This window comes from Ornithorhynchus anatinus, chromosome 3, assembly GCF_004115215.2.
Source record: "Ornithorhynchus anatinus isolate Pmale09 chromosome 3, mOrnAna1.pri.v4, whole genome shotgun sequence".
Classification (NCBI taxonomy): domain Eukaryota; kingdom Metazoa; phylum Chordata; class Mammalia; order Monotremata; family Ornithorhynchidae; genus Ornithorhynchus; species Ornithorhynchus anatinus.
In genome coordinates, this window is record NC_041730.1 from 49,920,342 (window position 1) to 49,946,924 (window position 26,583).

General features: G+C 52.1%; 1 protein-coding gene and 1 long non-coding RNA gene across 2 annotated transcripts in view; one reads left to right on the forward strand and one right to left on the reverse strand.

Annotated features, from left to right (window-relative positions):
* The window catches only part of PHF24 (PHD finger protein 24), a 33,303-nt gene extending 10,551 nt beyond the window's left edge, over positions 1 to 22,752 (reverse strand). Inside the window, exons 1-3 of the mRNA XM_029060652.2 lie at positions 22,451 to 22,752; positions 5,361 to 5,754; positions 4,294 to 4,479 (exon numbers count right to left, since the gene is read on the reverse strand). Of these exons, the coding sequence (XP_028916485.1) occupies positions 4,294 to 4,479; positions 5,361 to 5,750 (576 nt within the window). The 5' untranslated portion in view covers positions 5,751 to 5,754; positions 22,451 to 22,752. The remainder of the gene's footprint in view (positions 1 to 4,293; positions 4,480 to 5,360; positions 5,755 to 22,450) is intronic.
* A 40-nt stretch (positions 22,753 to 22,792) lies between these two features.
* Positions 22,793 to 26,583, forward strand: part of LOC114810176 — a 57,153-nt gene continuing 53,362 nt past the window's right edge. The window contains exon 1 of the long non-coding RNA XR_003757892.2: positions 22,793 to 22,964. This is a non-coding gene — a long non-coding RNA (uncharacterized LOC114810176). The remainder of the gene's footprint in view (positions 22,965 to 26,583) is intronic.

Consider the following 26,583-nt stretch of genomic DNA (forward strand, 5'->3'; position numbering starts at 1 on the left):
CAAGACACCGACCCAAAAGCCAGGCAGGGATGAGAGAGGGAAAGAAAGGAGGGTTCTCTTGGCTCAGGTTGCTTAGTTACTGCAGAAGCAACATCACCCATTTGGGGGCAACCAAAACTGGATAAGAATCTGCCCCTTGATGAACGGAAGCATTCATTCCGGGCTTTGTTTGCAAAGCAGTTAATAATCCAGTAGAAACTGCTGCCTAGAGAAGTCCAGTGATTTCCCAGAGGTTCCCTCAGCCAGGAGTGGAAGAGCTGAGGCTGGGATACAGCAGAGGTTTATCTGGGAGATAAACTATGGCAGCCTCAGTCTTGGAGAGTACTCCCTGCCCGTCCTTGCAGACATCCAGAAGGTTATGGGTTCTAATCCCGGATCCACCACTTGTCCGCTGTGTGACCTCGGGCAAGTCGCTTCACTTCTCTGTGCCTACATTATCCTTGACTCATCTTTCTCTTTCAACCCGCAGAGTCAGTCTGTCACCCAATCCTGTCACTTCTACCCTCACAGCTCTAGAATCCGCCCCTCTCTCTCCATCCAAACTGCTTCCACGCTGATCCAAGCACTTATCATATCTTGCCTCAACTACTGCATCAGCCTCCTGGCTGACCTCCCTGTCTCTCCCCTCTCCAGTCCGTTCCTCACTCCGCTGCCCAAATCATTCAGCCCATGTCTCCCCACTCCTCAAAAGCCTCCAGCGATTGTCCACCCACCCCTGCCCAAAGCAGAGATTCCTTACCATTGGCTTTTTAGGACACTCAATCAGCTCTCTCTTTTCTACCTCACCTCACTCATCTCCCACTACAATACAACCCACACACTTTGCTGTCCTAATGCCAAAATCGACCTTGTCCGTCTTGCCTCTGTCCCCTGGCCCACGTCCTCCCTCTGGCCTGGAACTCCCTCCCACTTCGCATCCAACAGAGCGACACTCTCCCCAACTTCAAATCCCTTCTCAAATCACATCTCCTCTAAATTGTTCCTTCTGACTAAGCTCTCATCTCCCCTATTCACCTTCCTCCCTCATCGCCTATGAACTTGGGTCTGTACCCTTAAGTACCGCATAATCACCCCACCACCTGCCCCACAACATTATGAACGTATTCTTACAATCTGCCATTTCCCTTAATTTTTATTTTTAGATGTGAAAATATAATTTATTTTCACATCTATCTCCCCGACTAGAAGCAGCGTGGTTTAGTGGACAGGGAATGGGCTGGGAATCCGAGGACCTGGGTCCCAGTTCTTCCGGCTGCTTGCCGTGTGACCTTGGACGAGTCGCATAACTTCTCTGTGCCTCAGCTGCCTCATCTGTAAAATGGGGAATCGATGTCTGTTCTCCCCCCCACTTAGATTCTGAGCCCTATTTGGGGCAGGGTCTGTGTCTGACCTAATTATCTGGTATCTGACCCAGCGCTCAGAACGGTGCTTGACACAAAGTAAGTGCTTAAACACCAACCATCATCATCATCATCCTCATCCTCATCATCATCATCATCGGTAAGCGCTTAATAAATACTCCTACTACTAGCCTAGGGTGGGGAGTTTCTGGAAGCCACATTGGAGGGGTGGGTGGCATAAATATAGAGTCCTCTTTAGCCCTACTGAAAGCTCACCTCCTCCAGGAAACCTTCCCAGACTGAGCACTCCTTTTCCTCCACTCCTCCCCTCCTCATCGCCCCGACTCTCTTCCTTTGCTCTACCCCTCTCCCTGCCCCACAGCACCTGGGTATGTATATATGTACATATTTATTAATCTATTAATTTTATTAATGATGTGCATATATCTATAATTCTATTTCTTTATATTGACGCTATTGATGCCTGTCTACCGGTTTTGTTTTGTTGTCTGTCTCCCCCTTCTAGACTGTGAGCCCCTTGTTCGGTAGAGATTGCCTTTATTTGTTGCCGAATTGTACTTTCCAAGCGCTTAGTACAGTGCTCTGCACACAGTAAGCGCTCAATAAATAAGATTGAATGAATTCAGAACTTGCAAACTACTGTAGGCAAGCAGCTAGACCACTGTGTCAGCCTTCTCTCTGACCTCCCTTCCTCCTCTCTCGTCCCGCTCCAGTCTATTCTTCACTCCGCTGCCCGGCTCATCTTCCTGCAGAAACGATCTGGGCATGTCGCTCCCCTTCTTAAACAACTCCAGTGGTTGCCTATCGACCTCCGCTCCAAACAAAAACTCCTCACTCTAGGCTTCGAGGCTCTACATCACCTTGCCCCTTCCTACCTCTCCTCCCTTCTCTCTTTCTACCACCCACCCCGCACGCTCCGCTCCTCCGCCGCCCACCTCCTCGCCGTCCCTCGGTCTCGCCCATCCCGCCGTCGACCCCCGGGCCACGTCCTCCCGCGGTCCCGGAACGCCCTCCCTCCTCACCTCCGCCAAACTGATTCTCTTCCCCTCTTCAAAACCCTACTTAAAACTCACCTCCTCCAAGAGGCCTTCCCAGACTGAGCTCCTCTTCTCCCTCTACTCCCTCTGCCACCCCCCCCCTTTACCTCTCCACAGCTAAACCCTCTTTTTCCCCTTTTCCCTCTGCTCCTCCACCTCTCCCTTCCCATCCCCACAGCACTGTACTCGTCCGCTCAACTGTATATATTTCCATTACCCTATTTATTTTGTTAATGAATTGTACATCGCCTCGATTCTATTTAGTTGCCATCGGTTTTTACGAGATGTTCTTCCCCTTGACTCTATTTATTGCCATCGTTCTCGTCTGTCCATCTCCCCCGATTAGACCGTAAGCCCGTCAAACGGCAGGGACTGTCTCTATCTGTTGCCGACTTGTTCATCCCAAGCGCTTAGTACAGTGCTCTGCACATAGTAAGCGCTCAATAAATACTATTGAATGAATGAATGAAAGGGGTCTCCCACAGGACCCAGAGAAGCCCAGCAAGAGCAGAAGTCAGTCGCTGCTACCCATCATAATGACCTAACCTACCACGATACTTGAACCCAGGGACACCAACTTTTCATTTTCAGTGCCAGGGTAAGGTTTGGGGATGGGGTCCTGAGGAGACCGGGGAGGAAGATGTGCAGGGAAAGGGAGGAAAAGAAGGGAAGAGGGAGAAAGGGAAGGAGAGAGAAAGAGGAGAGAAGGAAGAGCAAGTGAAAAGCACAAAAGGAGGAGGAGCCCACTACCTCTTTCTATCCCAGCGATCCCTTCCTGTCTTCCCTGGAAACGAGGACTGGATGTGAGTGGCTCCCTCGCCCCTCACCTCCGCGAGCGCTCCCTCGTCCCACGAGAGCCCTTGAGCCCCATCGCCACTGAAACCGTGGCTCCAGTTCTGATCCCAATTTGGGTTCTGGGATCAGAATCACGGAGACCCTGATGGCAGTCTGCACTGCAAGGACCCAGCCCATGACACAGGACCTCCAGTCCCAGGCTGGTCCTTGGTTTGCCGCACGGAGCCTCCCCGCTTCTGCTCGCGCTGCAAACCATCCAGCCTGGAGTCCAGCCCCAGCTGGCTGGGGAAGAGATGGCGGGGTGGGGGACATTATAATACTGGTGGTATTTGTTAAACGCTTACTATGGGCCAGGCGCTGGGGTGGATACAAACAAATCGGGTTGGATACAGTCCCGGTCCCCTGTGGGGCTCATAGTCTCAATCTCCATTTGACAGATGAGGGACCGGAGGCCCAGAGAAGTGAAGTGATTTGCCCAAGGTCACCCAGCAGACAAGTGGCAGAGCCAGGAGTAGAACCCGTGACCTTCTGACTCCCAGGCCCTTGCTCTACCACACTACGCCACGGGGCAGGACGTTATCCTACCCTCCTGGCCCGAAACCCTACGGGGCCGTGATGTATACCGAATGGGTTTCTATACTTGCTCCCCTGAGACTGAACTCCCCTTTCGTGTGATTCACCGACTCTACTTGGGCTGCAGGCCTTTTGGAGTTGGGATGAGAAAGCTCTCCAGGCCCCTGACTGAAAGATGTACCAAGTGATAGAGAATAGAGACCTAGAGAAGTGGCATGGCACAGTGGATAGAGCACAGTCCTGGGAGTCAGAAGGTCATGGCTTCTAATTCTGTCTCCACCCCTCGTCTGCTGTATGACCTTAGGCAAGTCACTTCACTTCTCTGGGCCTCAGGTCCCTCGTCTGTGAAATGGGGATCGAGACTGTGAGCCCCACCGTGTCCAACCCGATCTGCTTGTATCCACCCCAGTGCTCAGAACGGTGCCTGGCACGTAGGAAGTGCTTAACAAATACCATTATCATTCTAATAATAATAAGCAAGCCGGAGGAGCCATCCGGCCCCAGCTCTCCGTCGGAGCTGGACTCACGCAGTAGTAACAGCTCCAGCCGATCTCAGTGTGGGCCACTTCTGTCATTTCCAGGGCGCCGTCTCCCTGCAGGTAACCCATGCGGTGCAGACATCCGTCGTGAAACACCCTCGTGCAGATCCTGCACGGAAAGAGATTCTCCGCGGTCCACACCTCACAGATCTCACACATCTCGTCGTTGGCGACCTGGAGGGAGAGACAGAGAGCCAGAGGGGAGAGCGCCCAACTTATATGTGACCACGGGCCTGGCCCCCGACCCCGGGGGTTTCAGTCACATCGCTTAGTGCGGTCCTTTGCGCACAGTAAGCGCTCGATAAATTCAGCTGAACGAATGAATGAACGAATAAATCGCCAGGGCGCTTCAGCGCTCCTGGTATCTTGGGCCGGGGTTGGGGCGCCGCAAGAGACGGAGCATTGAGCTTTTGGCTGAGAGAGTAACCTTTTCTGAGCTGCCCCATTGGAAGGACCGTCTGAGGACCTTTCATATGCTGCCCTCCCCGGAGTGCTTCACGGACCCAAGTTGATGGCCAGTTCAGCAGCTTCTGGATCTTTGATTTCAAGGTACCGACAGATCCCTAATGCTCCAGGTTAGCCTTGGGGAAGCCGAGTCATAATAAAGAATGTGACTCCAGGATTTCACACCCCACTGGGTTCTGACAGGCCTCCAGCCTCTCTCCACTCCAGTTCCAGCATGCTCCCTCCTGCTGCCTTTCCCTTATGGGAAGCAGCATGGTCTAGTGGAGAGAGCACAGGTCTGGGAGTCAGAAGGGCACGGGTTCTAATCCCGACTCCGCCGCTTGTCTGCTGTGTGAACTTAGGTAAGTCACTTCGCCTCCCTGGGCCTCAGTTACCTCATCTGGAAAATGGGGATTGAGACTGTGAGCCCCACGGGAGACAGGGACTGTGTCCAACCCAATTTGCTTGTCTCCAACTCAGCATTTAGTATAGTGACTGACTCATAGTAAGCGCTCAACAAATACTGTATTACTATTATTGTTATTTCCCGCCCCCCGGTCTCCTTTAGGATCACTTCCCGTGCCCTCTCCCTGCCCTGCTCAGGTACTCACAGACTCCAGTGGTTCCAGGCAGATGTCAAGAGGCTGGTCATCAAAGAGCTCCCGGGTGGGGCGGGTGAAAGCAGGCGGCGTGAAGCGGTTGGCCCGGTCAAACTCCTCGGGCTCCACCCCGCGACCATCTCGAAGCCGTTCCCAGGCCGCTCGGTTCCCGCTGCCCCCCTCCTGGGGGTCGGGGGCGGCTCCCTCCGCGGCCGTCGCCCCCTCCTCCTGCTGCTGCTGCTCCTGGACGGCGTGGTCTACGGTACCCCGGCGGGTCCCCGCCGGCTCGCCTGTCCGGCGGATCGAAGGCCTCTCCCGCAATCCGTCTTTGAAGGCCGACACAGCCAGGCTCACCTTCTGAACCTGCTCCACCGTCTGCCGCTTGGACATCAAAACTCCCATGATGCTGAGGGCGGAGCAGGAGGGTGGTGTGAGCAATCCCCCCGAGCGAAACCTGCCAGCCAGCCAGATGTGCCCAGGGGCCGCCCATCGGTGTCCATTATCGAAACTGGAAGGAGTCCCTGGACTGGCTGCCAGGTGGAAGTTGGCATTGTGCCGAGGGCCAATTTAGGAAAACCAACTCAGGGAGCTCAGTTGGAGTAGTCAGCACCTTTCCTGCTCCTGATTAATAATAACTGTGGTATTTGCTGAGGGTTTACCATGTGTCAGACACTCTTCTAAGCGCTGGGGTAGATACCAGAGAATCAGGCCCCACATGGGCCTCAGAGTCTAAGTAAGAGGGAGGACAGGTATCCAATCCCAATTTTTCAGATGAGGGAATAATAATTATGGTATCCGTTAAGCACTTACTGTGTGCGAAGTACCATCCTAAGTGCTGGGGTACCTAAAAGATAATCAGGTCAGACACAGTCCCTGTCCCATTCGGGGCTCACAGTCTGAGTAGGAGGGAGAACAGGTATTAAATTCCAATTTTACAGATGAGGATACTGAGGCACAGAGAAGTCAAGTGACCTGCCCTTGGTGACACAGCCGGCAGGTGAAAGCTGGGGTTAGAACCCAGACCCCCTGACTCCCGGCCTCATGATCTTTCCCTTAACCCAAACTGCTGCTGCTTGGGGAACGGGAAGGAGGCACGCCTCACCCCGGAGGGCAGAAAAAAGAATTGAAAGTCAAGGCAGAGCACCATCTCGAATAATGCGACGCCGCAGGGGAATGTTGGGAGTTCACTGCAGCAGACAGATGAACCTGACCGGCGAGGAATCGGGAGAGGGGTGGCTCTCCTGAAGGACAGGCTTTGGAGAAGACTGGATGCAGTGAGGCAGAGTTGAAAACAGGGCCAGGCAAGCTCACTAATTACTAGCTTACTTGTAAACAATGGCGAGGGGGTTGTCCCCCAGTGATTTTTTTGGGCATGCATGGGAGGGCCTTCTTTGAATATGAATTATAGCTCTGTGTGTGTATTCAAGTTTCCCACAGACATCTGCCCTCTGAGGAGTTTCGAAGATGAAATAAACAGGTGCACCCTAATTCTTTAAAGATGATATTTGTTAAGCACTTGTTACGTGCCAGGCAGCACGGCGTAGTTGATAGAGCACGGCCCGGGAGGCAGAAGGTCAGGGGTGCTAAGCCCGGCTCTGCCACTTGTCTGCTGGGTGGCCTCGGGCAGGCTTTACTGCTCTGGGCCTCATTTACCTCGCCCGTAAAACGGGGATTAAGACGGTGAGCCCTTCGCCGGACGGGGACTGAGTCCAACCTGATTTCCTCATATGCACCCCAGCGCTTAATACAGTGCCTGGCACACGGTAAGTGCTTAACAAATACCACAGTTATTATTATTATTACTAAGCACTGAGGTAAGATCCAAACTAATCAGATCCATTCATATGCTCCATTAGGAGATTCAGCAAATTTGGCTCCGTTCCCCACTCCTCTACTAGTTGAGGTTCTCTGGACTGGGATCACTGGGTAGGAAGAGGCATCATCCATGACCTCTCGGCATCTCTTTCTAGTCCCACAGCAGTCACGGAAGGGTGGAGAGGGATGCCAGTCTACATCCAGGCTGCCCCTGCTGCTACTCTCTCCCACCCCCAAGATGGAGGCTGGGTTGCTGTTGCTCCTCTAAATATTTCCTAGACTGGCAGGAGAAGAAGAGGGTGAGTTTAGTTCTGTCCTCTGAGCTCTTTGACTTTTCGCAGAACTCCGGCAAAATCGTAAACTGTTGCCCCAGGATATCATCCCTACATCATCTCGCTCAGGACAATCAACACCTGAGAATTGCTCGCTTTGGGCCCAGAGACCAGGTTTCCGTTTTGACACCAGTCACAATTCATGACACCACGAGGATAACATCAGAAATGCCAAGCTAGTGTTTTTCTGGCATCAATTGTTACCAAGGAAACCCAGAATACCAAATTAGGATCCGGTAAGTGAGGGTATTTTTTTTTTCAAAGATTGTTTTCAAACTAGCTAATTCCAGCTTTGGTTTAGGAGCTGTTGATTAAAAGTTATTTATTTTGAACAATAGCTACAGTATTGTTTTTAGCGACAGGAGCGAGCAGGATTTATTGACCACAAAAAACAGAGTCACTAAGATGCTATTAGGGCGTTTTAATCTCAATAGGCAGTAAGTATTGTATTTCTGTAGAACCTCTAAATGAAGATCACAAATTCTAAAAATCGCAACAGGTTCCTCTAGCCAGTGGAGTAACTTCTTGTGGTCTGCAACTAATGCCCCTCAGCAAGGAAGGAATTGAGATTCCCCTGGAGAACACAGAACGGGGAGTCAGGAGACTCCCAGCTCTGCCACTTGCCTGCTGTGTGACCTTGGGCAAGTAACTAACCTCTCTGGGTCTCAACCTCCTCATCTGTAATAATGGGAATTCGATGCCTGTTGTCCCTCCCCTGTTGACTGTGAGCTCCGCGTGGGACTGGAACTCTTTCCTACCAGTGCTTAGCACAGTCCTTGGCAGATAGTAAGCACATAGCAAATAGCACAATTATTATTATTATTATTGTTACTAATGCCATTTCCCAGGCCAAAAAGTCCCAGCTCTTTCATTCATTCATTCAATAGTATTTATTGAGCGCTTACTATGTGCAGAGCACTGTACTAAGCGCTTGGGATGAACAAGTCGGCAACAGATAGAGACAGTCCCTGCCCTTTGACGGGCTTACAGTCTAATCGGGGGAGACGGACAGACAAGAACAATGGCACTAAACAGCGTCAAGGGGAAGAACATCTCGTAAAAACCGATGGCAACTAAATAGAATCGAGGCGATGTACAATTCATTAACAAAATAAATAGGGTAACGAAAATATATACAGTTGAGCGGACTGGTACAGTGCTGTGGGGATGGGAAGGGAGAGGTGGAGGAGCAGAGGGAAAAGGGGAAAATGAGGCTTTAGCTGCGGAGAGGTAAAGGGGGGATGGCAGAAGGAGTAGAGGGGGAAGAGGAGCTCAGTCTGGGAAGGCCTCTTGGAGGAGGTGATTTTTAAGTAAGGTTTTGAAGAGGGAAAGAGAATCAGTTTGGCGGAGGTGAGGAGGGAGGGCGTTCCAGGACCGCGGGAGGACGTGACCCAGGGGTCGACGGCGGGATAGGCGAGACCGAGGGACGGCGAGGAGGTGGGCGGCAGAGGAGCGGAGCGTGCGGGGTGGGCGGTAGAAAGAGAGAAGGGAGGAGAGGTAGGAAGGGGCAAGGTGATGGAGAGCCTCGAAGCCTAGAGTGAGGAGTTTTGTTTGGAGCGGAGGTCGATAGGCAACCACTGGAGTTGTTTAAGAAGGGGAGTGACATGCCCAGATCGTTTCTGCAGGAAGATGAGCCGGGCAGCGGAGTGAAGAATAGACCGGAGCGGGGCGAGAGAGGAGGAAGGGAGGTCAGAGAGAAGGCTGACACAGTAGTCTAGCCGGGATATAACGAGAGCCCGTAATAGTAAGGTAGCCGTTTGGGTGGAGAGGAAAGGGCGGATCTTGGCGATATTGTAGAGGTGAAACCGGCAGGTCTTGGTAACGGATAGGATGTGTGGGGTGAACGAGAGGGACGAGGGACATCCACCCCACCCTCAGCCCCACAGTATTACATACATATCCATACTTTATTTTAATGTTTACCTCCCCCACTAGACTGTAAGCTCCTTATGGGAAGGGATTGTGTGTACCAACTCTTTTGTATTGTACTCTCACTTAGTACAGTGCTCTGCACCCAGTAACGCTCAATAAATACCACTGACACATTATTATTATTATTATGGCATTTGTTAGGCGCTCACTATGTGTCAAGCACTATATTAAGCACTGGGGTAGATACAAGTTAATCAGCCTGGACACAGTCTCTTTCCCACATAGGGCTCACAGTCTAAGTGGGAGGGAGAACAGGTGTTTAATCCCCATAATTGAGGAAACTAAGGCACAGAGAAGTTAAGTGACTTGCCCAAGGTCACACTGCTGATTCCCCGGCCCATGCTCTTTCCACTGGGCCGTGCTGCTTCTCAGTACCACCAAAGCACAGATAAATAACAGAAACTCTAACATCCCAAAGTTTCCCAGGGCTGTGTGACGGCCTAACAGAGGCTGTTAGGCTAAGGGACATCTCAGCGCTGATGCAGTAGTCCTAGGAAAGGAATTTAAATGGGTGGCCTGCTAGGGAGCATTTGACCGGGGTTAAAAGGTGAATTCAGGAGGGTGGGAAATGGGAAGAGCCAGAGAAGGAAGCGCAGACGGGCGAGGAGAACAACAGAGAGAAGAGAACATCAGGAAAGAACCGCCTGAGATACAGCAAAGGTCAGAGAAGATGAGAGTCCCTATCTGTCTTTGGAATAACCGGAGTCGTGAGGACGTCTGTCTACATGGCTCCCTTAGAAAGACCTGATTGTGCAAGTTTGCAGTCTGGCAGGGTCCCTCTCTTCAGACAAATAGCAGCTCACAATGCAGAAAAATTACTTCCAGTTCCAGGCAAGGACGTGGGGAGGGTGGGTGGGTGTGTACGGTTGTGCCTATGGGTGTACACGGCAAACTCAGGGAGAAAGCAACCTCAGCAGCCTCTGTCGGACACCTCCTGTGCATAGACAACCGTCCAAAGTCCAGGGGTAAATAAATGCACAATAAATGTGGAAAATGTAATCTCTACCCCGGAGGAATTTACAGTCTATTGAGGATGACAGGCAGGCACAGCTTGCGCAATAGAAACAAAAGAACAAATCCTAGTTACAATTGATAAACACCAAGGGGAGCAAAATCGATTAATCAGTGGCATTTATAGTTTGCTGAGTGCAGAGCACTGCATTATGTGCTTAGAAGGCTACGATATGCGGAGTTGATAGAGATGTTCCCTGCCCACGGTGACCTTACAGTCTAGAGGGGGAGACAGACACTAGTATAAATCATTTATAAACCCAAGAACTAATTGGAATACACACACCCAAGACCTATAAGGGTAGTTGTAGGAGGGGAAGAGGAGGGAGGAACGAGGGGAAATGATATTCATTCATTCAATTGTATTTATTGAGCACTTACTGTGTGCAGAGCACTGTACTGAGTGCTTGGAAAGTATAATACGGCAATAAAGAGAGACAATCCCTGCCGACAACAGGCTTAGTTAGGGAAGTAGATGTTGGGGAAGGAAAGGGTGAGGGTGCCTCTGATGAGGAAGGTTCTTGTTCCCAGGGGACCAGCTCCCCAGGGTAATGGCGTGGCCTCTAGGAAAGAACTTGGGCCTGGGAGTCGGAGGATCTGGGTTCTAATCCCGGCTCCATCGCTTTTCTGCTGCGTGACCGAGGGCAGGTCAGTTGACTGCTCTGTGCCTTAGTTACCTCCGTAAATGGGGTAATCCGTAAAATGAGGTAATCCATAAATGGGGATGAAGACTGTGAGCCCCACGTGGGACACGGACTGTGTCCAACCCCATTAGCTAGTATCTACCCCAGCGTTTAGTTCAGTGCCTGGCACACAGAGAATCAGCGTAGCTCAGTGGAAAGAGCATGGGCTTGGGAGTCAGAGGTCATGGGTTCGAATCCCGACTCTGCCACTTGTCAGCTGTGTGACTGTGGGCAAGTCACTTAACTTCTCTGCGTCTCAGTGATCTCATCTGGAAAATGGGGATTAAGGCTGTGAGCCTCACGTGGGACAACCCGATTACCCCGTATCTACCCCAGCGCTTAGAACAGTGCTCTGCACATAGGAAGCGCTTAACAAATACCAACATTATTAGTAGTAGTAGTAGTAAGTGCTTAAAAAATACCATCAAAAAAAGCCCAAGGGAGACCTCGAGGCAATAGCAAGGGACGCTTGCTTGGGCCACCTAGAAGTTGACAGGGAACACCGCTGGGAAGAAAGTGGGACTGACCACCTATTAGCTGACCTCTCTCCTCGCCAGAGTACCTGGGCACGGGCACTGGCAAAGGTAATGACTTTGCCATAGGAGAAGACTCATTTGAATGGTGATGCCAAGCATATGTACCACATAAACGCTCAGTCCACGCAGTAGACGGTGTGGGCGGAGAAGGAGGTGACGGACATCACACTGCCGTTTGGGTGGCGCTCACACAAACCTTCGGGGAGAAAGTGGGTGCCCCAGAGTGGTACAGTGGGTTTTTCTGCACTGAGGGTCTTTCTACAGTTTTTGTGGGGGCTTGGTCAGCTTTTTGACAGTGTCAGGGGTCTGTGGCAGGGAAGGCCCTGGTGATAAATTCAGCTCTAGTCACATTACGGGTGTTGCTTGCTATTAGATAATTTAAAGTCGTTCTGCTCCAGCACCCCAAAACCTCCAGCGTCGCCTCCGGATAAGGAACGGGGGATGACATCACTCGGGGTCCTGGCTAACAGTAGGAATTAGGGAATGACTTGTGGAGAGATGGAGGAGATTTGGAGGCAGCTTCCTGACAGACGCCTTATTAGGGAGGGCTGAATTTGAGGGAGTGGGATGGCGGGGGGGGGGGGGGTGTTTCCACGCTAGTTTAAGGGGCAGGAGACAGAACTCGCTCCTTCCTCTCATTGCCAAAATAATCCCGTGATTGAGCAGGGTGGTGGAGGTCAGGAAATGCCAGAAAGGAAACAGGAAGAATAAGAAGTGGGCTATCTAGAGAATAAAGAGGTTGAGAGTGGGTTGAAAAAAAGCAGCATGGCCTAGTGGATGGACCTCAGGATCAGGTTCTAATCCCAGCTCTGCCACTGACTTGACCACTGTATGACCTTGGGGAAGTCACTTCTCCATGCCTCGCTTTCCTCATCTGTAAAAATCAATCATTGGTACTGAGCACTTACTATGCAAGCTTGGCTTAGTGGAAAGAACCCAGACTTGGGAGTCAGAGGTCTTGGGTTCCAATCCCGGATCCGCTACTGCTCTGCTGTGTGACTTTGGGTAAGTCACTTAACCTCCCTGTGCCTCAGTTGCCTCATCTTTAAAATGGAGATTATGACTGTGAATCCCACGTGGGACAACCTGATTACCTTGTGTCTACCCCAGTGCTTAGAACGGTGCTTAGCACATAGTAAGTGCTTAACAAATACCATTATTATTCTAGTGCTTGGCACATAGTAAGCGCTTAACAAATACCATCATTATTATTATTAAGCACTTGGTGAAGTACAAATCAATAGAGTTGGAAGACAGAGTCCCTACCCACAACAAGTTTTTCAGACTCGAGGGATTTAAAATAGGGATTAAATACCTGTTTTCTCTCCCCACTCAGACTATGAGCCCCATGTGGGTCAGGGACGGAGTCCAATCTGATTATCCTGTAGCTACCCCAAAGCTTGTCACAGAGTAATCATTTTAATTCCACGCTTAAGATTGTTCAAGACTGAACCGCTTCACACTGCAGGGAAGGAAGAGGTGTGTATGAGTGAAGGTGTGTAGGTGCGTAGGTGTGTCTAGAGGCTAGTTGATAATGATAAAAACATGAGCAGTCTTTGCTGGAATCATCCCCATTAGGTTGAGGGAAGGAGAGGTCTTCTTTTGCCAACACTGTTTATTTTGAGCTGGGGTTTGAAGGGACTCATCTCTAGGGCAGCCTACAGATTTCCCCTCATCTTTTGGTCCTCAATTTGAGCTTGAGGGGAGATCCGAGTCCGGTAGCCATGACAAATGTCAAAACTGTTGATGAATCCTGTGGTAGCTTCTCTGAACACAGAGGCCAGACAGGAACCAGGTTGGTTTTGGCTACCACACCGGCGGGTACAGGGAAACATGTCAAAGTTGGCTCCGAGGCTCAGAGACTGAACCCTACCCTACGGCTAGAAATAGTCCAACAAGAGGGCAGTTGCCAGGGAGCTGGGTTTAAGAAGGACACAGGTTTTGTCACCCAAGGCTGAGTTGAAATTCCAGCCCCTGAATGCCAGCAACCAATAATCATAGGAATGATGAATTTCAGGGTCTGTGAGCCGAGGGTGTGTTCGGCTATCGCAGGAGACCGAAGAGGGCACTTCTGCTCAAAAAGACTCTGGGAGTTTAGCCAAAGCACTGCCTACTATACCTTACACCCAATTCAAGTTTGGACTCATTGAGCCGTTTGGGAAGTGCTGCTGCTCCAAAGATCCGGTTCTATGATATTCCCTGGTGTGGGTTACGGTTCCCGCCATCCAGTCTCCTGGCAGAGGCACAGGGACTATTTATAGGCCCCAGGTGCCCCCAAATCCAGACACAGATCCAGCCGGCACCACCCGGATTCTCTCCTTCAGGTTGGTGTCCCTAAGGCCCGGAGCATCTGCCAGACTGCCTTCTGCAGGTTGGGGGTTCCCAAAGGGCAGGTAATGAAAATGGGGTGATTAGAACTATTTCCCAGCTTTCCTGAGCTCAAGAGCCCCAGAAGTTGCAAACTCATTGCAGTTTAATATGACGCGAAACCATAGCAAGTCATTTAACTTTTATGAGCCTCAGTTTCCTCATCTGTGACCTGGTTCCTGTCTCCCCTTTAGACCCCGAGCCCCAAATGGGACAGGGACAGCATCCGATATGATCATTTTTGTCTCTAACCCGGCACCTCAGTAGAGAGCTGGACACAAGAGTAGCGCTTAATAAATACCTTTATCACTATTAGAACATACACCCAACATGGTCCTCTCTTGTTGATGCCGAATTGTACTTTCCAAGCGCTTAGGACAGTGCTCCGCCCACAGTATAAGTGCTCAATAAATACGACTGAAGGCCGATCCCCTCAGAGAACTTCTCAAGCGGCGGTAGAGCGGGAGACTGAGGAAGACGTAACCGGTTGATGGCAATCACTAGAAGTGTAGTCCTTGGGGAGGGTGTTATTAGTAGAGTTAGATGAGAAGCAGCGTGGCTCAGTGGAAAGAGCACGGGCTTTGGAGTCAGAGCTCGTGAGTTCGAATCCCAGCTCTGCCACCTGTCGGCTGTGTGACTGTGGGCAAGTCACTTCACTTCTCTGTGCCTCAGTTCCCTCATCTGTAAAATGGGGATTAAGACTGTGAGCCCCATGTGGGACAACCTGATTCCCCTATGTCTACCCCAGCGCTTAGAACAGTGCTCGGCACATAGTAAGCGCTTAACAAATACCAACATTATTATTATTATTAGAGTTAGCGATTGTACTTACTGAGTTCCCACCGGGTCCAGTGCTCTGTACTAACTACTTGGAAAGCACAAAACAAAGGTTGGAGGTGGAATAGTTCCCAACCCAAGAAAATTTGCTAAGTGGCAAATCATCACCAGCTCTGCCTGAGCAGGATGGGTGGAGTTCAGAGGTCCAGCACTGCCAACTATGAAATGAGCTGGACATTTAAAGGTAGGGCAGAGGGGAGTTGGTCCGAGTTTCAGAACGACTACTGTGCTCATTAATGTCCACATTAAACAACGAAGCTAATCAACAGCAGGGTTGATCGGCTTCCGGTGGCCGCTGTGCTGTTTGTCTGGAACGTTCCAGAGGCTCTGGCTGATTCCTTTGGCGGCAACCAGCTGGGCTGGGGTCTGGAATGGCTCTCCAGGTCTTGGCTGTAGCCGTGAGCCGCAGAATCTGGAGCACCACCGGGGCCGATAAACACTTCAGACCCTCCCAGCGGGCAGAGTTGACAGGAGGGACTGAGTCGGATTGAGGACAATTATCAGAGGAGACAGAGATTGGAGGGGCAAAGACCTCTCTCCACTCCTCAAAACCCTCCACTGGCTTCCCGTTTCCCTCTGTATAATAATAATTGTGGTATCCGTTAAGCGCTTCCTATGTGCCAGGCCCTGTACTAAGCACTGCGGTGTAAACAAACTAATCGGGTTGGACACAGTCCCAGTCCCATATGGGGCTCACGGTCTTCATCCCCATTTGACAGATGAGGCGCAGAGAAGTGAAGCGACTTGGCCCGGTCACACAGCAGACAAGTGGCAGAACTGGGATTAGAACCCATGACCTTCTGATTCCCAGGCACGTGCTCTATCGTCTCTGCTACGCTGTTTCTCTAATCAAAGAACTCTTCTGTGTTGGCTTCAAGACTGGCCACCGATTCACCCCCATCTCCGTGGGGAAGCAACATGGCCTAATGGATAGGCCGTGGGCCTGGAAGTCAGAGGACCGGCTCTACCATCTGTCTGTTGTATGGCCCTGGGTAAGTCACATCACTTCTCTGGATCTCAGTTTCCTCGTCGGTGAAATGGGGATTCAGTCCCTCTCCTCCCTTCTTCTTAGATTATGAACGCCAGGTGGATCAGGGACTGAGTCCACCAGTCTACCCCAGCGGTTTGTACGGTGCCTGGCACATAGTAGGTGCTTAACAAATACTATTAAAATAACCCCACTTAAAACACACAGTGAAGCACCCCTCCAAACCATTACAGTAGACTGCAGTAAGACACCAACTGGGTGGGCAGCAATGGGGAATGGAGTGGGAGTTTTTTGTAAGCAAAGGCTTCCGGGAAGACTCTGAGTCTCTGAGACCAAGTAGCAAACAGTGCCAGTAGGGCCAACGGCAGGTCTAGCCACGAGCCAAAGGGAAGCGGAGAAGCAGCGTGGCCTAGTGGATAGCGCCCGGGCCTGGGAAGCAGAAGGACCTGGGTTCTAATCCAGATCTGCCACTTTTTTTTTAAGGTATTTGTTAAGCACTTACAATGTGCCAGGAACTTTATTAACCACTGGGGTAGATACAAGACAATCAGGTTGGGCACAGAACTTGTCCCACATGGGGCTCACAGTCTTAATCCCATTTTATAGATGAGGGAACTGAGGCACAGAGAAGTAAAGAGACTTGCCAAGGTCACACAGCAGACAAGTGGCAGAGTAGGGATTAGAACCCAGGTCCTTTTGACTCCCAGGCCCGGGGTCTTTCCACTAGGCCATGCTGTTACCTTCTCTGTAAAATGGGGATTATGAGCGTGAGCCCCATGTGGGACATGTACTGTGTTCAACCTGATTAGCTTGTATCTACCCTGGCACATAGTAAGTAGTTAAATACCATTAAAAAAATGCACAGGAGGACCGTTGGGTGCCACATGACCATTTTCCGCTGCACTGGAACACAGAGGTAAAATCACATTCTGAGACTCACCTGCACGGTAGCGTTTATAAAAGGCAGCTGTCTTGTGAATCTGAAGATAACACTATCGACAAAAGTAGGAGGCAAATCTTCACACTGACTATGCAGCTTCTCTGGGAAATCTCACTTCTGGGCCGCAACCTCCTTTACCTGCCTACCCTCCCGCACACCTACTCCCCACAAAATTGCCCACCCCAGGCACAGAGAACTCCGGTCTCTTGACCCCCTTCCACTTATCCCACCCCATCAGGCCCCATTTGGTCTCCAGATCCAACCTGCCTTCCTTGGATGCACAAATCCACGCCCTGCGCACCGTCCAATTGAGTTCATTCATTCGTTCGTTTATTCGGTAGTATTACTGAGCACTTACTGTGTGCAGAGCACTGTACTAAATAATAATAATGTTGGTATTTGTTAAGCGCTTACTATGTGCAGAGCACTGTTCTAAGCGTTGGGGTAGACATAGGGGAATCAGGTTGTCCCACATGGGGCTCACGGTCTTAATCCCCATTTTACAGATGAGGGAACTGAGGCCCAGAGAAGTTAAGTGACTTGCCCACAGTCACACAACTGACAAGTGGCAGAGCCGGGATTCGAACTCATGACCTCTGACTCCAAAGCCCGTGCTCTTTCCACTGAGCCATGCTGCTTGGGAGAGTACAATGTACAATATTCAATAAACCTATATATTCCCTGCCCAACACCAGTTTACAGTTTCGAGATGAGCTTACAGTCCAGAGGGTGAGCTACAGACTGTTCTCTCTAAGGTCACCAACGAGCCCCTCCCCACTGAATCTATCCCACTCTACTCTATCCTAATCCTCCTCGACCTCTCGGCTGATCCCATGTCCCCCGTCTCCCCCATCCCCCCCGCCTTCTCCTGTTAACACTGACTAACCTATGTTTCTCTGTCGTGTTCTCCTCCTTTTACCTACCTCCATGGAAGCTCCCTCTCAGTCTCTTTGCCCAGTCCTCCTGTATTTCCCACTCCCTATCAGTAAGTAAGTTTGGTTCTGGGGTCCCTTCTATTATCAATCTACCCCCTGAGGAAGCTCATCCACTCTCACTTCAACAACCAACTCTATGCCTCCGAGAAGCAGCCTGGCGTAGCGATAGAGCACAGGCCTGGGAGTCAGAACGGTATGGGTTCTAATCCCGGCTCCGCCACTCATCTGCTGTGCGACCTTGGGCTCTGGGCCTCAGTTACCTCATCTGTAATAATAATAATGTTGGTATTTGTTAAGCGCTTACTCTGTGCCGAGCACTGTTCTAAGTGCTGGGGTAGATACAAGGTTATCAGGTTGTCCCAAGTGGAGTTCACAGTCTTCATCCCCATTTTACAGATGAGGTAACTGAGGCACCGAGAATTTAAGTGACTTGTCCAAAGTCGCACAGCTGACAAGTGGCGGAGCTGAGATTAGAACCCATGACCTCTGACTCCTAAGCCCGGGCTCTTTCCACTGAGCTACGCTGCTTCTCTAAAATGGGGATCGAGGCTGTGAGCCCCAAGTGGGACAGGGACTGTGTATAACCCCATTTGCTTGTATCCGCCCCAGGGCTTAGTACAGAGTCTGGAACATAGAAAGTGCTTAACAAATACCGTAATTATTATTACTGACTCCCAAACCTCTCCAGCTCTGGCTGGTCTCCTTCTCGGCAATCTCACATCTTCTGTGTCCCCAGGATCCCTTTACTTGGGTATCCCGCTGGCACCTCGAGTCGTAGTTATCCCAGACCGAACTCATGACTGCATCTGACCTATTTAGCTTGTAACTACCCCAGTCCTTAGTACAGTGCTTAGCACCTAGTGCTTAATAAATTCCACAGTTATGATTATTAAGGCAGGCTCCCGGTCTACACTCGAGAAGAGCAGTGATTACATCCTTCCCTAAGGGGTATAAACTCACATTCTCCCACAGCTCATCCTCTGCGCATTCTCCCTCAGCTCATCCTCTTCTACCGAATCCTCACAGACGCTGACGCATAACCCTGGTTTCAGTCAGACTAGCATCCCGACTGTTCCCTCAACCCCCTTCACCGGCACCATCTCTTATGTTCACACCTGGGATGGTATCGAATTGTCCACTCACTTTTTTATACTGTTTCTCAATCTTTACAAAGCGGACATGAAACAGTATATAGATAGACAGCTATATCCGTAACTATCTCTGTGTGCCCTCTCAGCAGTAGACTCCACTATGCCCCAAATTGGCCTGAACGAAGAATTGGAGACCAACAGCCAGGGAGCGTGGGTGTGCTCTTTTTATACTGAAAAGTTGTTAAATGGAATGGTGTGATGGGTCACCAGCCCGGGAGTGCAAAAGCGCGCACAACTCTTCACTCAATTTCATTAATTGCTTAACAAACACCATCTTCAGCCAGGAGGACTCTGCCTGAATCCTGAGCCAGTGAAACAAACACAGGCAGAACACCCAGAAATAACCCCGGATCTAAGAGAGAGGAATAACTTACCTACCCTGCTCCCCTCTCTCTGCTCGAAGCTGGGTCTGGCTCCAGAGTCCTTTTGCATTCAGCTCCCGCCCTCAGAGCCGTAACCTACCTCTTGGCAAGACCAAGTAACGAGCCTGTTGATATTTAGGCCACAAGTCACAGAAAACAGTTTCAGGCACTATAGACATCAAAGATGACAACCCAAAAGGGGGCAGCCATTTTGTGGGCCAAGTTTGGCGGGGACTAGGGGATCCCCAAGTGGCCTTGTCAATCACGCGCACACACCCTCACTCGCAGAGGTGAATTTTACTGATGGTGGTGTCTTCTTTGAATACAAAAGATAACTATATGTCAGCTGTATACGTATAACATAGTTAAGTGCTTCTTTTAAAAGCGGTCCCCTACGCAGTTAAATCACTGAAATGGTCTAAACTAAACGGAGAGCTTAATGAAATGTTCATTTTCAGGCACTTTATTAAGTCATTTGCCTACACACCTTCAACAGTTTTAGTATTAGCCCAATTTTACATGTCATCAGATCGTCAACGCCTCCAGGCCAGGATTTACTTCTGCTGTATGGACTCAAATGCCCAGTACACACAAGATTGTCCATTTCTCTGCTATTCATGGTGATGTTTTTAAAAACAGGTAGCCACGACATTGTTCTGATGGTGCAAATGTGAATTCTTTCTCCCTCCAAGAGCGGCCAAACTAGATGTAGAGATTCTTAAGGGCCGTAATCACGTTTCACAGTCTTAATCTTTCCCCTAGCAGACGGAGAGAGTGCTACGTGCCCACGGGCACTCAAATATTTGTTTTCCGAACTGCAGCTTCGGTCGTCAAGATGACTACCTTGTGGGGCAAATGTTCCGGTAACTTCACCTTGCTCACTAATCAGCATCAATCAATCATCTTTATTGAGGGCTTACTGTGTGCAGAGCACTGCATTAGCTCTCGGGAGATAACAGTACAACAGAGTTGGTAGACACGCTCCCTACCCACAGTGAGCTTCCAGTCTAGAGTAATTTTAAGATTAAATTAATTTAATGTTTTCAATTCATTTAAAAATTAAAACGAGTACAGTCTAGACGTACAGTCTACCAACACCCCCAGCCTGGGTGTCCCGGTAGGGTCTGGCCAGGGGTCGGGGTGAGGTGAGGTTCGCCAAACACTGCCTTCCTTCTCCCTGCTCCCCCCACGGTCACCTGCGGTCCCGTCCTCCTATGATCCTTTCTCCCATCCCGGCTGTCCGGCTGCAGGGCCCCTAGGCTGGCTGTCGACAATCGCCTCCCCCAACGAATGAAGGCCACCTGGCCGTGCTCCTTCGTGGCCTTCCCCCCATATAAGCCCCGGGGCAGAGCGCTCCACTGAGCCGCCCGTGCTGATTCCGCACCTCTGCTCCCAAATCACTCTGAGACGTCAACACGATGGAGAAGACAGCCCTGGCACGGATCCGGGCCGGGAAGCAACACCGGGAAGGGAGGCCGAACTTTGGCGGCTCTAGGTTGGATACCCTCGGCTTCACGGCCCTCCAGCACCACCCTTTAGAGTTTAACCCACCGAATCCATCCATCAATCCTATTTATTGAGCGCTTACTGTGTGCAGAGCACAGAGCTAAGCGCTTGGGAGAGTCCAATATAATGATAAAACAGAGCTGGTAGACACGTTCCCTGCCCACAACGAGCTTACAGTTTTAAGGGGCCACCGGCTAGAAGATCCTTGCTGAGGGCCTTTCCCGGGTAGAAAAATCGTGTTCCTTTTTGCAAGACTCCTCCCCTCCTGTTACCTTTACCTCCTTAGTAAAACCCACTCGCCAAGTTCCAGAGTGACCGGCTAAAATCTTTTCCAGTTCATCCCGGTCAAGGGACCCTTTCGCTGCTAGCGTGGATGCCTGTCACGCTGGGTTTGCAGGCATCTGTGCTTCTGAGGACTGCAGGATTAACCGTCAGCCTGGCATGGACTCTAGGTTTCCAGGCCGTTCCACCCAGGCCAAGGGCTCCCCGGCTTCAAATTCCGGGGCCGGGGTGCAGATGACTCCCTGACTTGGTGGAATGCTTCCCAGTAGCCCTCCTTCTGTTTCCGCTTGCCCAGCCTCCCCCATCCTCATCCCCCTTCGAAGGTCCCTGATTTCCCCGGAGGCCCTGGATCGTCTCCCCGGGGACCCCCTGCTTCTCCATCAGTTCATTCATTCCTTTTCTTTCCCCGAAGCAGTTTGGCATTTACCGGTCCCACCGGAGGCCAGGGGGCAGGGGGAGGAGGTTGGCAAGCTGTTCTGCGGGGAGGGCTGACTCGAAAAGCTGCCGCGGGACCGGGAAAGGGGGACGGGAGGGAGGTTTTCCTCCAGCAAGCCATCCGACCCGGCTTAGTGGCAAGAGCCCGGTCTTGGGAGTCGGAGGACGTGGGTTCTAATCCCGGCTCCTCCACTTGTCTGCTGGGTGACCTTGGGCAAGCCGCTAAGCTTCTCTGGGCCTCAGTTCCCTCCTCTGTAAAACGGGGATGAAGACGGTGAGCCCCACGTGGGGACAACCTGATTACCCCGCATCCACCTCCAACGCTTAGAACAGTGCTCGGCACCCAGGAAGTGCTTAACAAATACCATCCTCCCCCTCCTCCTCGAGGGGCGCCTGGGTGCGGGCATCTCAGGGAGAGGGGGCGCAGATGATCTAACGGTGGTATCTGTGAAGCCGTTACCGCGTGCCAAGCCCTGTTCTAAGCGCTGGGGTGGGGGTGGGGGGGCGGTGGGGGAGATAGAAGGGATTCAGGTGGCCCAAGACGCCCGAGAGGCAGAGTGGGGCGGATGGAGTCTGCCCGGGGATTGGCACCTTTAGCCCGCTAGGAAAATGGGCAAACCTCGGGGGTCCCTCGGGCCTGGAGGGGCGAGCCCCCGACGGGGCGAGCGAGGACCAGCCCCTCCAAGGGGAGGTGACGGGGGTTTGGGGGCAGGAGATGAGGGGGACACCACCCCGGTCTTCTTTCTCCCCCAAGGTTTTCTCGTCGAGGCCAGGACCCCCGTCCCCTCCACGAGCCCCCCCCCAAGAACCCGGGACCCTGCCCAACCTCTCCCCTCCGACCCACTGCATGGAGCTGCATAAAGACCCCCCCCCCCGTGCCCTGCTTGCCCCCCACCCCTCCGGGCCTTCCTGACCCTCCCGGGGTAGCCCCTCCCCTGAAATGGACACCCCTCGCCCCCTTCCGCCCCCCGCAGGGTGGGGACCGCTTACCTCGATCCCGCCGGGCTCCGGGAACTACAGAGATGCTCCGGGTCCGCCCATCGCTCCGCAAGGGACCGGCGGCGGGAGCCTCAGTTTCCCCAGGGCGCTGCGACGGAGGGGCGCGCCTCCATGGGCTCCCGGGCACGGCAGGCTCGGGAGGGCGCAGGGCCGGGGAGGTTTATCGGGGCGGTGGGCGCTCTCTGCCTCTCCGTCTCTCTCCGTCTCTGTCGTCTCTCTGTCTCTGCTGCGGCTTCCCCGGGCATCCCGCAAAGCCCTCGCCCGGAGGGGAGGGGAGAGAGAAGAGAGCGAGGGGAGATGGGGAGGGGCTTGCCCGCCCCCGAAGGGCGGGCCACCGGGCTGGGGAGGGGGCTGGAGATGTGGGCGAGGAAGGAATGGGCTTCGGTGGACCCCCAGCGGCCACTGGGTGGGGGTGGGGAGAGGGGAGCGGGTCCCCCCTCCCGCCGCCCCCCAGCCCCGGGGATGGACGAGCCCCGGACCGCACCGGCCCATCGTTGTCGGCAAGGTCAGTCCCGCCCGGCTGTCCGGGATTTTTCCCCTTCCCTCTGCAAGACACCCACTCTTTTCATCCCCTCCTTCGCAGCAGGGGCAGGGGCTCGGCCTGGCCAGGTGGAACCGCGGGGAAGGAAGGGGTCAGAGGGGAAGGCCGGGGTCAGCGGGGGCTGCAGGGCCCGGGCTTGGCAGCCTGAGACCCCCGCACCATCCGGACGCGGTGCCCGTTCCCTCTCCCCACCTGTGCGCCAGGGGAGGGCCGGTGGGTGGCTGAGGTTTCCCCTCACACATCGTCGGCACTCCGGTTCTACCCAGGCTGGACAACAGCCGGCCGAGGGGTGGGGTTTGATGGGCTGCCAGGCCCCCGGCCCCTGCCCCTGCCCTGCCCAGGGAAGGAAGGGGACACTTATGCCTCTGCAGAGGGGAAGCATAGCGGCCCCCTGGATCCCCGGGGTCAGGGAGGGCCTGCATCGCACAGTGGACGAGGGGAACCACAGGCGAGGACCTTAGCTGCTTATTTTGCTCCACACCCCCGGCCCTCTCATTCTGGCTTTCCTCTCGTGGGCCATCGTTGGCCCGAGGCCGGACTTCCACCCACCAGGACCCCGTGTCCTCGCATTCTTTCTTTCAGAGACTCGTGAGCCAAGAAGTAGCCTGCTCATTGCGCGCCACCTCTTACCGCCCGTGGCTCTCTCTGCACCTCTTTCTTTCCCCAAGATCCGTTCATCTTTCTTTTTAGGGTATTTGTTGAGCACTTCCTATGTGCCAGGCACTGTTCTAAGCGCCGGGGCAGGTCCGAGCTAATCGGTCCGTATCCCACATGGGGCTCCCAGTCGATCCCCGTCTCACAGATGAGATAACTGTGGCAAAGGGAAGTGGAGTGACTTGCCCAAGGTCACACGTCAGATAAGGGAGGGAGCGGGGATTAGAATCCAGGTCCTTCGAAGGCCACGCTGCTTCTCTTCCCTTTTTGGGCACCAGCTGGTGGCGGTCTCTGAAGCGGCTTGGCTTAGTGGAAAGAGAGCGGGCTTCGGAATCAGAGGCTGTAGATTCTAACCCCGGCTCCGTCACTTGTCTGCCGTGTGACCTTGGGCAAGCCAGTAAACTTCTCTATGCCTCAGTTACCTCATCTGTAAAACGGGGATTAAGACTGGGAGCCCCACGAGGGAAGACCTGATTACCCTGTATCTACCCCAACACTTAACAAATACCATCATCATTATTATTATTTTCTATCTAGCCTGCCAAAGATGCCCTGGTCGCATGTGCCTGGGGGACTTTATCCCTGGGAGAAGATGATGCATTTTCCTAAATATATTGTTGGTATTTGTTAAGCGCTTACCGTGTGCCCAGCACTGTTCTAAGCACTGGGGTAGATACAGAATATTCAGGCTGTCCCACGTGGACTCACGACCTTAATCCCCATTTTACAGATGAGGTAACTGAAGCATAGAGAACTTAAGTGGCTTGCCCAAGGTCACACAGCATTCCCTAAATCATTATGGGGAGAGAAGGGCGGAAGTTCTGATGCCCAGACTGTGTTTTAGTGAGAGAGGGGTGGTAAAATGGTACGAACTGCGTCCCACTGAGGAAGTTCAACAGAAAAGTAGAGCAGAAAGGGACACATTCCCTGCTTACGTTCATCCATTCAATCAGTTGCATTTATTGAGCTCTTACTATGGGCAGAGCACTGTTCTAAGTGCTTAGGAGAGTACAATGCAGCAATAAATACAGTCGAGGGGGCGGTGGAGACAGATAATATAAATAAATAAATTACAGATCTGTACATAAGTGCTGGGAGGGGGGAGGCAAAAGTCAGGGTGACGCAGAGGGGAGTGGGAGAAGAGGAAAGGAGGGGCTTAGTCAGGAAAGGCTCTTCGCAGAGGAGACAGACATTACAATATTTACAAATAGAGTAAGCCGAATAAATGATTGAATAAACATATGCATACGTGCTGAGGATGGGTAAATGCCAAAGATGAGTTTGGGGAGTTGGAGCTTAAATGGGGGAGGTTTATTGAAGGAGGTGGAATTTTAGGGAGCGCTTTGGGTGTGAGGTGAGCTGTGGTCCCAGGGATCTGGAGAGGGAGGGACTTGCAGTTTGGGAGAGCAGCATGAACGAGGGTATGGTGGTGCGAGGGTCCCGAGAGAGGTTCTGGAAAGTTAGATGGGTAGCTGGGGAGGAATGAAGAGAGAAAGCTGGGAAGTAACAGGTGGCTCGTCGCCCACCGCAACCCAGCCCGCACACTCCGCTTCTTTGACGCCAGCCCACTCTCTGAGCCACGAGCTCATCTATCGCAGTGCCGACTCCTTGCCCACGTTCTCCCTCTGGCCTGGAACTCCCTCCCCCTTTAGATACGACAGGCTCCCTCCCTCCCCTCCCAGCAGTCTCCTCATCCTCAAATCAATCAGTCTTATTTATTGAGTGCTCAGAGGGAACTGTGCTAAGCACTTGGAAGAGTACAAAACAACAGAGTTGGTAGACACATTCCCTGCCCACAAGGATCTCACAGTCTAGAGGAGGAGACAGACATTAAAATGTGTTAGGTGTCTGTCCGTCAATGTCGTGGGGCTGCGGGTGGGGTGAATAAAGGGTACAAATCCAAGAGCAAGGAAGAGCCAGAAGGGTGGGAGGGAATGAGAGCTTCTTGGAAGAGATGTGATTTTAATAATGCTTCGAAGATGGGGAGAGTAGAGGTCTGTCGGATATGAAGGGGGAGGGTGTTTCAGGTGAGAGGCAGGACTTGAGTAAAGGGACAGAGCGAGAGAGATGAGATCGAGACAGTGAGCAAACGGACACAGGAGGAGTAAAGTGAGCATTCTGGAGTGTAGGAAATCACTGAGGTAAGGTGGGAGGAACAAGGTGATTGAGTGCTTTAAAGCCACTGTTGAGGAGTTTCGGTATAATGGGGAAGTGGATGGGCAACCACTGGAGGTTCTTGAGGAGTGGGGAAAGTGAACGCTTTTTGTCGAAAAATGACCTGGGCAGCAGAAGGAAGTATGGACCGAAGTGGGGAGACACAGGAAGCAGGGAGGTCAGCAAGGAGGCTGACGCGGTAGTCAAGGCAGGACGGGATAAATCCTTGGATTAAGGCGGTGGCAGTTTGGATGAAAAGGAAAAATTGTTCTAGTGATGTTGCGAAGGTCGAACCCATAGTTTTGGTGACACTGACTGAGAGAGATGATCTGATGATAATGCCAAGATTATGGGCTTGTGAGACAAGGAGGGCGGTTGTGCTGTCCACGTTGATGGGAAGGGCAATGGGAGGACAGGGTTTGGGTAGAAAGAAGAGGAGTTCTGTTTTGGACATGTTAAATTGGAGGTGTAGGCGGAACATCCAAATAAAAATGTCCTGAAAACAGGAGGAAATACAAGACTGCAGCAGAGAGAAAGATCAAGGCTGGAGAGATAAATTTGGGAGTCATCCACCTAGAGATGGTAGTTAGAGCCAGAGGAGTGATGAATTCTTTAAGGGAGTGGGTGTAGATGGAGATTAGAAGGGGACCAGAACCGAGCCTTGGGGGAGCCCCAAAGTTAGGAAACGGGAGGCAGAGGAGGAGCCTGAGAAAGCAACTGAGAATGAGTGGGCAGAGAGATAGGAGGAGAATTAGGAGAAGCCTGTTGGCGGCGA